We start from the raw sequence: 9,566 nt of genomic DNA, 5'->3' as shown, positions 1-9,566 counted from the left end.
ATATATAATTTTAAAATATAGATATATGTAAAATGTGTGTGTATATATATATATATATATACACATTTATATGTGTGTGTATATATCTATATCTAACTGTGTGTGTATATATATATACATTTATATGTGTGTTTATATATCTATTCATACACACAATGCTACATTCAGAGATCTGGTAGAATGAGAAGTTTCCTCTCTAAGTCTGAGATGGAATATATTTGTCATATCCAAAAATGTCATTTTTTCACCTAGGAACTGACCTTGACCAGGTTGCTGGAATAGTTGTGTTAGAAGAAATAATCTGCAGCAGCTACTTTATAAAATAGGCTCCTTTCTTAAGGAGCAGGGAATGACTTTCCTCATTATATTCTGTGGGTATAAACTTTAATATAAAAATATTGTCTACACATTACCTAGGTGCACCTGACACATATAGTAGGACTTCTCATATGAGTAAAGCCCTGCTTGTTTAATCACAATAGTAGTCACAGGGAGCCATAATTGTTATGCTGTTGTTTATAACCCATGTCAAAAGAATAATTTGAGCAAATACAAAGTTCTTTTAGGAAATTAAGTTTTCTTATTTATTTGGGGGAAAAAACAACAAAACTTAATTATTTTACTACTTACTGGCAAAGTAATTCTTGCTACATTACCTGTTTTAAAACTCACATCTCATTCAATTAAGATTTCATACTATTGACAAAACGATGCTGTCCTGAAAAAAATATTGCAATAGCTGCTATATACAAGCCCATAAATAAACTGCAAGATTTTCAGGCTTCAAAAGACTGAGGACAGGCAGAGATTGTTTAAAGATTCATTTGAGCATTTCTTATTCAGTACATTTGCTGCATTCAGTAACAACAAAAATACATTGAATCAAACAAAAAGAATGGACTTAGATGGCAATGGAACGCATTTGTACTTTGTGGGTTTTTTACTAGTTTATCAAAACCAGAAGAAACCCCATCCCCAACTGAGCTCCTAACCTCACGTGACATAAACAACAAGATAAACTGCTTCATCACAAGTAACGTTCAAAAGTTAAAGCACGGGACGCAGGTTATCCACAGTGGATCTCAGTAGATACAGGATAACAAATGCTCCTTCAATATATAATACATCTATGTCACATTCTAGAGTATAAAACCAAAAACATTTTCATGCTCTTATTTTTGGTGAACAATTTTAAAATAGGGTATACCTGCATGAAAAACAGATCTAGCCCTTTATATTACTGTCATTTTGTACTGTCATTCGTATGGTGCGTGTTTTTTTCAAATAGACCTTGGGTAGTGACATAGGTGACCAATATACATTAGCACAGGAGGAAATGCAGGCAGTGAAAATTGTGTAGAGGGGAATATTCTTAAAGATTAAGACTTAAAAAGAAAAAGCTTTTATATGTCCTCTGGTTCATTCATAGAACTGTTTGTGCTATAATACAACAACTCGAAGAGAAAATATCAAGGAGAGTTTCAATCAATATCCATGGTCACAGTGTAAAAAAAAAACCAACCCCAAACCCAAAATCATAACAAAAAGCACACATGCTCCAGTATAAAAAAATATGCTTAAATATGTTGTCTGCACACAATACAAACACTGACCTCTGTTATCACAGTACTGTTCTGTTACAATCTGCTCCACACATTCTGAGGGTTCCTTCTACTGCATCTTTTTTGGGAAAAAAAAAATCATTCTCAAGCCAAGAAAAGTCCATATGTTTGCACAGCTGTAAGACAGTCCAATGTAGAAAAGGTGAGGAAAAAGCCATACACAAAAGCCAAAATTATGATATAACCATTTAGCTAGTTAGCTTTTACTGACCCGCCTTTAGAATTAGCTGTCAACAATTTGAGTTGTTTAGCAAAAGAAAACACAGGATCAGAAGCCTATATATTTCATGCATGTATACACGTGATATGCAATATGTCACATTCTGCTTCATTTCATCTGCATAAATCCAGCATACATCTGGTGGAAATAAGAAAATTTCTCTAGAATGTTTTAATTTGTAGCCACAGACAAACTTGGGTGAACTGTGGGGTTTCAGTTTGGTGACCATACCAACAAGTCTTGGCCAGGAAGGGGAGAGGGTGGAAAAGATTGGTCCAAACTGAAACAGATTGGTTTTTTCTTAATGCAGGAAGGAACCATGGGGAAAACTTGTTTTGGGTGAATCAAAAATGAAAGGCATTGATAGTTTCTAAACTTTCCATGCCATGTCTTTTGGATGAAACACTTCACTAAATTCAGTCCTAATTGATGAATGTCTCCTGTTCCCTAAAGATCAATTTACTTTTGTTTTCCTTTTTACAAATTTACTATCCAAGAAACAATTTCCACCCTGCACATTAGGGTGCAAATACCTTTTCTCTTGGAAATCAGTAACAGGTATCTTGCTAGATTCACTGGGACCAGAAATGGCCTGAGCTGCTGAAGATACAAACCCTCAATTAAGAAAAAAAAAAAAAAAAATCAACACAACAGCAAAAAATGAGGTGGAAGATTTTCATATTTCCCTCTTTTTGTACTACTTTGATAGCCCAGTGTATCAGGAAAGCTAATTACCTTGGTGATTCCTGCAAACCAGTATACCCAGTCTGTTAGGGATACAGCTACTGCAAGTAAGAAATAGCTGGGGTTAAGGAGACATGACTGCAAAGCCACTCTGCGAAGGGGGCCTCATCTTTGGAAACTGCTCTCAAGACCCTGGCTGCTGAGTAAATCCTACAGCAAGACACATATTTAGGGGCTCTGACCACCTCCAGGGCTTATAGTCTACTTTACCCCCAGCTGGGAAGGTGCATCGTTGGCACAGTGGAGATCACACTCCCTTGTGCTCCAAACATCACTTCTGAGAACCTACAAAACACTGGTCAAAAGAAAAATTACAGTGTGGTTTTTTTTTCTCCTTAAAGATACTTCATAGCAGTACTAAAGCAGAAGCTATTAAGTGCTGAGCAGAGTTTAAAACCACAAAAGACTCTGCAGAGACCTATTTAAAAGATGTCTGTAGGTAACAATACATAGACTTATTTGTAGTCTGGCTGTCTTCACAGTGTATCATTGTATTACATTTTTGTGGTTGGAATTCAGTGTCTTGATCTGACCAGTAAAAGGAGAAAGATAAGTCACAGTGCCAGGTTTTGATTTCCAAAAGCTACAGCGCATTTGTGAAATGCACTTGATGGACAGTTGTTGATTGCATCCAAAGGCTTCAGGCAAAGCAATACAAATACTTTGTACTGCAATATGTCAGCAGACACAAATCAGCTCTAGAAATGCTGTGGACAACCTTAGCCATTTCTACCTTTTATAGATACGATGTAAACAGGAATATCAAAAATACTAACAGGCCATGATTAGGAGATTTACATGTTACATATGCTGTTTATGTGCATGGAGGCGTACGTGTTTATTAGCTTTGCTAATTCCATGCCCATGCTGGGAGCCGAGTAGCTGGAACCTGCTTCTCCCTCAGGTCCTGGCTTCCTTGTAGCGTTTAAATTAATCACCACTATGTATTTTGAATAAGCTTCACTTCGATAATTGGATTCCGTAAGGTAATAAATGTAAACAGAGAGTGCACAGCAAGACCAGAATAGCCCCATTACAACATCACAATGGGAAGCATTTCATTTTAGAGCATAAAAATCCATCTTGACAGAGGTATGTTGCCTTTCCTCAGTTCTGGGAGCCGGAATGATTCAGATAGCAATAAGCCCTTTTTGCGTACCTAGTGTTTTCATCATTGGTGACAAAACCATCCAGTGTATATTTGTGGTAGCTATATTTACAGATATTGCTAATAGCCAAGTGGTAGAATGTGTTACAGTTCCAAAGGCAAGCAGATGAGGGCTATTTACTCTACAAAACAACATGGCAATTTCCAATTTATTAGGCAGTGATTTAAAAAAGCAGTTTTCTACTGGTATTAACAGTGAGAAAAAAACTGGTGGACACTGTGTCAGAGGTCCTGAATGTATGGCTTGATTTTCACTGAGAAGCTGGTATTACTGTCAGACCGCTGATAAATCAATGCGGTTGCCTGAATTGGTGCTTTTATCCCAGGTGTTCAGCTTTGTGGGGGTTGTGCCTGGCCTGTTCCCAGTCATCTGGAAAACAAAATAATATTGAAAATAGATTTATTTATTTTGCTAAACCTCTCTTGTCTGGATGAAAAAAAAAAAACAAACGCTTGAAAGCATCTATTTACATTACAGCATTGTCACAGAGTCTTCAGAGCATATGCCATAAAGGACTTTAAAACAGCCGCTGCCAGGATCTAAGGTGATTGGCAGCAATCACTTAATAATACCTATCACTTCAGAAGCCTGGTTCTTTACAAAAACAAATGTCTTTTGCCTCAAGACAATTTAAGGAGAGCTAGAAAAGCATATTCACGTGTTGACTTATTGAAGAGTTTATTCCTCAGGCTTAAATGTGAAAGTGCCCTATCAAAAAGCCATCATCATCAGAAAAATACATTGCCCAAATGCTGCTTGAATGCATAATATGAAGTCCATTACAACTGGTGGGAACAGTCTTATTGAACCGTACTCCAGAGTTCATAGACCTTTGTTTACTTTTATGTGATAGTTTGCCAGAAAGCAGAATTTTGTCCTTTACTTTCAAAACAGATATTGTAGCTGCAACTTAATGCTTGCTGATTCCACCTGTCTGCACCATGCATTACGTTAGGTACTAAAAATACCCACATGCCTTCTTGTGTCCTGTTCTTTCCAACAGAATTTAATGTGGAACACTTTCATGTGCAATAGAAAAAAAAAAAAAAAAAGAAAGAAAGAAAGGAGGAATACTCACAATGTCTGAATTGAAGGGTTTCACATTTATGTTGCGAGTCGAACTACTAGTAAGGGACCAGACCTTGGTTTTGTGCTTAAAGGCAGCTCTAACCTTTGGGGGGGAAAAAAAATAATGTAACCAGGTAGAAGATTTCTTTTGAAAAAGTTGTGTTTATTTTCACAGATGCATTGTACGATCATTTCCCCATTATCCTTCCTCCACATTAACATCACTGTACTAAAAAACAACAAACAATCCACCCTACATTTTTCTTTATATTTAAAGAATGTAAAGAAAAAAATATATATATGGGTATAAAGTATCCATACTTTAAATACAAAGCATTGCATAACCTCCATTATGTCTCAGTTTATTGACAACATTTTCATGTTATCTGGGTTATCTCATGCTCCTAGATGTCCAAGGTATGACTGTGTTACAATTCATCTTGTTAAAAATAAAAAATAATAAAATCAAAAAAACAAAACTGCATGGAATGTAAGCATGCATCCCCAGTAACTGCAGTTATGGTTTGAAAGAGTTTGTGAGTTGCCATTTTACTGATTTTCAGCAGCTCACTAGGACACTGCCACATTTTCTAACAAAATATCCAGCCCCAGGCTGGACCACAAGCTCCCCCATTCGGACAGGCTCTCCCTGGAGCTCGCACAGCCCTGATGGTACCCAGAGGCCATGAGGACATAAGCCAGCTGCCAGCCTTTTGAAAACTGAAATTATTTAAAGATGCTGGCTGAAATTTCCTAGAGATGTAGACAGATTCTGCACCAAGGTGAAAATAATCTGCTGCATAAAGATGGTGAGACAGTCATTCTTTATGTAAGCAGGTGAGATTTATCCGGGATTACTGGCTGGAAGTAATTGACCAGTGTTACCATGCTGTGATAAAGAGCATCTTGTCAGGAGTAGCATAGTCTGCAAAACACACAAAGTAATTTTCCCCCGCTATTCTACACTGGCATGGCCTCAGCTACTGTACTGTGTTCAGCATCCCAGGGAAAACAGGGACCAGGTGGAGTCAGCCCTGAAGAGAGCAGTGAGGATGATCACAGGTCAAGCAAACACACGTTATGAGAAGCTCAGGTTGTTTAATCAAAAGAGGAGACTGGGAGAAGACTGGATAAGTCTTACAGTCTTCCCTTTCCTGTGGAGAGGAAGGGACTTACCTACTCTTTATACGTATAGTAGCTAAGACAGGAAAGAAGCAGCTGAGACTGCAGTAAGAAAACTACAATTTAGGAGTGGCAGTAGTGAGACACAGAGCCGAATTGCTGAGGGAGGTCAAGAGGCTTCAATGAGTGAGCTGTCAGGGGTGACACTGGCACACTGGACATGTGCCGCGGGAGAGGGTGCTCAGGCCCCCGTCAGACCCATTCTTCTGTGCTTCTTTAGAGTGTGTGTGCATTTCTTGTCCCGGTGCACTGGGAATACATAGCACAACCACTTGGAAATACCTGCAGGTTTCGCTCTACAGTATCTGAGTTTTACTTCTATGATAAGATTGAAATTCACAAGAACTCTCACAATTCAACTGAAGAAGTGTTTCAGACATGCACAGCCAATGGAGACAATAAGACCTGCTCTCCCAAAATGACAGTTCATGTTAGCTCTATATGAACTGGTTTTTGAGGAGACAAATTCTGAAAAGTTTCTGAATTTAATTTCTCATGAGGTTCCTGAAAAAATGGCAGCAATTCAAGTATTTGTATTTGATGTAAGACTTTTGAAGCTTGACAGCAGGAAGAAAGTTTTCTGAGCCCGGGGGAGAATAGAATAAAGAAATATTTTTCCTCCTTACCTTTAACCTGCCTGCTTAACTTTAGTTGATTTCAATAAAGATCAAGAATTTGATAGTCAGTCCTGACTCTCCAAAGTGATTGTAGCAAAGATCGTATCAATGCTCTAAGACTGAATAGGTTGGCAAATATTAATAAATCATAACGTCTCTGCAGAAGAGCTGGAGTGCTATTGTTGCATAGGAAGAAGCAGCAGGCTATGGGACAGAGCTACTTAGCAGCATCCAGAAGAAAGGGCTGGGGGAGAATCAAAGCCGTGTGGGTATTCGCTGAGCAGTACCTCCCTGTCAGCCTGCTGGAAATGGGTTATATAAGAAAATACAATACATGTTGCTGAGCATTTCCTGCTATCTGCCATGGGAGGAGAGGCTGCTGCAAGCTCCAGGCCCAGCAGAGGTGGTCCCCACAAGCCCTGGTTACATCAGTCTTGTCTAGGCTTTACTCCAGTTGCTCTGAGAGACCTTAATGTAAAAAGATGCCTCTTGGTCTCTGAACTTCCTGCCAAGAAAAATACCTGGAATACGTTCTACTCTGTTTGGTTTCCCATTAAGGATTGCATGAGCAATGTCCAAAAGTATGTTTTACTGAGAATAAGATTTATTTTCCCCTCTGGAACTGCATATGTAACAAAGCCAGAGCCCCCTCAACAGAAACTGCCGGATTCCCTGCTCCCACTATTTAAGCATCCTCCCTTAGCAGCACAGCCCATGCCTTGCCCAGCCGCTCCAGCCCTCAGGATTGCTTCTTTCCCTAGTCCTGAGCTGACTTCTCTTATCTCTAGGGGGTTTTTTTTAAACCTTTCTCATGTTAAGTAAAATAAATGTCAAGCATGGGTCAAAATGCTGCAAGTCACAAAGTCAGTAACAGTCATGTATTAATTGAAAGAAAAAAAACCAGTGGCATAGCAGACAGTGATAATGGAGAAAGTCTTTTCTTGTTTTACGTTCATGTTATTTAATTTAGCAACACCAAATTTGTTAACACCATTTGGCTACATACCTCTGAATTCAGAAGACAGTGAAACAGGAACATGAAAAATCCCTGAAAACAGATAAAAGGGAGAAGGGTGAAGAACGTGAAGAATTAAATACAATAATGTATTTCTTTCACTATTGTGTAAAGCAGGTATTGAATAGCTGGAGATCTATAAATATCAAGGAGTAGGCCGAACTGTGACTCATGTTAATCTGGAGAAACCTGCAGCATTAAGTTACTATGAGGCTTGTCTCGACTTTTTCCTGTAAAACAGCACCTCCTAAACTTGGTGGTGCTAAAGGAGAAATCTCTCTGAAAATAATCAGGAATTCTGTTTTCATGACAACAAGAGAACTTTCTGTCTGTGCTTGCAAAGATAAAGGAAGAGGAAAATGCTCTTTGGGAAACACCAGATCATGATTTTTTCACATTAGAAAGCAAGATATTAGCATTAGGAAAATTTTTACAACATAATTTTGCTATCTTTGGACTTTCTGTCCAATGGAAAGTAAAAAGGGCCTATCCTCTTTCCTTCCCAAAATGATTTTATTTTCTTTTGGGGAGTATTCAGCCAAACTTTTGATTTTTATTTTGGATGAAAATGGCAACTTTTCTTATCAGCTTACGGGGAGCACTCTTTTTGTGATCATAGTGCTATTTGTTCCTGAGGCAAAAAAGGATTTATAGGAGTTCATTTTTTCCCCCACTTTGTAACCATTATTTGGAAAAGAACTATAACATCTACAGATTTACGCCTCTACAGAAATGTCTGCGTAAAGCTAAACAGATGCTTACATTCCGCCTTGGACAGAGCTTTTTTCTGGATAGGTATATTAAGATGAGGGTCTAGTTGCTTGCTTGCAAGAGTCTCCTGCAGCATGCCGAATAGCTCCACTTTTCTCCTCATGCTGCACCTTTCCCACAAACTTCTGTTCACTTTCATCTAGTCTCAGTAATGAAGCCTCAAACTGACACTGAAAAACTGTTCTGGTATCTCTACTGACAAATCTTGCCATAGTGCTGGTAGAATGAATTTCATTTCTCAAGCTCACTGTCTCATTTATTTAATTATTGCTACTGGAAACATTAAGGAGTGGGACAAAAGGTCTGTTCATACAGAGACTAAACAATTGCCAGCACTGTATGGTCAGCACTGACTTAAAAGACAGAGGAAGAAACATGGGAAAACTCCAGTAAACACAAGCATGTGAAAACATTACTAATGATCCATTTATTGGATCTCAGCAGCAGTTTGGTAGCCATAAATCGTCCCACCAGGTACTTACTTGTAGTGAATTGAAAACAGCAAATATATACTGAAATACTAATGTGTGGGCATTGACAGCCAAAATCCCAAAGATCCATGAGCTTCCCAAGATTGGTAAGAGAACAGCAACGGCTTTAGCTGTTAGTCTGAAAGAGAAGATGAAAATAGGAAATGCGATGAGACAGTTAAATACATTTCAGCCCACACACCAGGGATTTTATCAGTTATATCCCGGCAGCAAGGCGGGGTGTGTGTATGACTCTCTTCACCATAAAATTCTTTTAATGGGCAAGTCTCTTAATTCCTCATCTATCTATGAAAATGGGGATCACGTAACTTTGGTATCACCTTGAATAAATACAGATCAAGAATCAGTAACTGAGGATGCAAAGGAAGAGATGGAGAGATGCTCATATAGCTACTGTAGTCATATCTTCAGTTTATAGTGAAGTATCCTTTTGTCAGTGAAGAGTCAAGTGTAAGAGTCAAAAACAGAGGGCAGAAACAGAACAAAGGCAGCACGACATGGAAAAACTAAACCCACTATACAGTACATCCAAAATACGTTTGCTCAGCACTACAATTAGGTCAAAACATGGTATTTCTCTCATAGAAAGTGACTTGCAATTTTTAATCACCACAAATGGGAAGAAAAATGATCTACCTCCGCTAAATGCAAATCCTCTAACACCCCG

At 38.4% G+C, this 9,566-nt stretch overlaps 1 protein-coding gene across 2 annotated transcripts in view; it reads right to left on the bottom strand.

Annotated features, from left to right (window-relative positions):
- Positions 1-566: 566 nt before the first annotated feature.
- Positions 567-9,566, bottom strand: part of ADGRD1 (adhesion G protein-coupled receptor D1) — a 159,931-nt gene continuing 150,931 nt past the window's right edge. For both annotated transcript variants that reach the window (XM_074921495.1, XM_074921496.1), the window contains 4 exons: positions 8,891-9,017; positions 7,629-7,670; positions 4,834-4,926; positions 567-4,124 (listed from right to left, as the gene is read on the bottom strand). In XM_074921495.1, coding sequence (XP_074777596.1) covers positions 4,029-4,124; positions 4,834-4,926; positions 7,629-7,670; positions 8,891-9,017 — 358 coding nt within the window. In that variant the 3' untranslated portion in view covers positions 567-4,028. The remainder of the gene's footprint in view (positions 4,125-4,833; positions 4,927-7,628; positions 7,671-8,890; positions 9,018-9,566) is intronic.

This window comes from Athene noctua, chromosome 17 (assembly GCF_965140245.1).
Source record: "Athene noctua chromosome 17, bAthNoc1.hap1.1, whole genome shotgun sequence".
Classification (NCBI taxonomy): Eukaryota; Metazoa; Chordata; class Aves; order Strigiformes; family Strigidae; genus Athene; species Athene noctua.
This window is presented reverse-complemented; position numbering and strand designations above follow the sequence as displayed.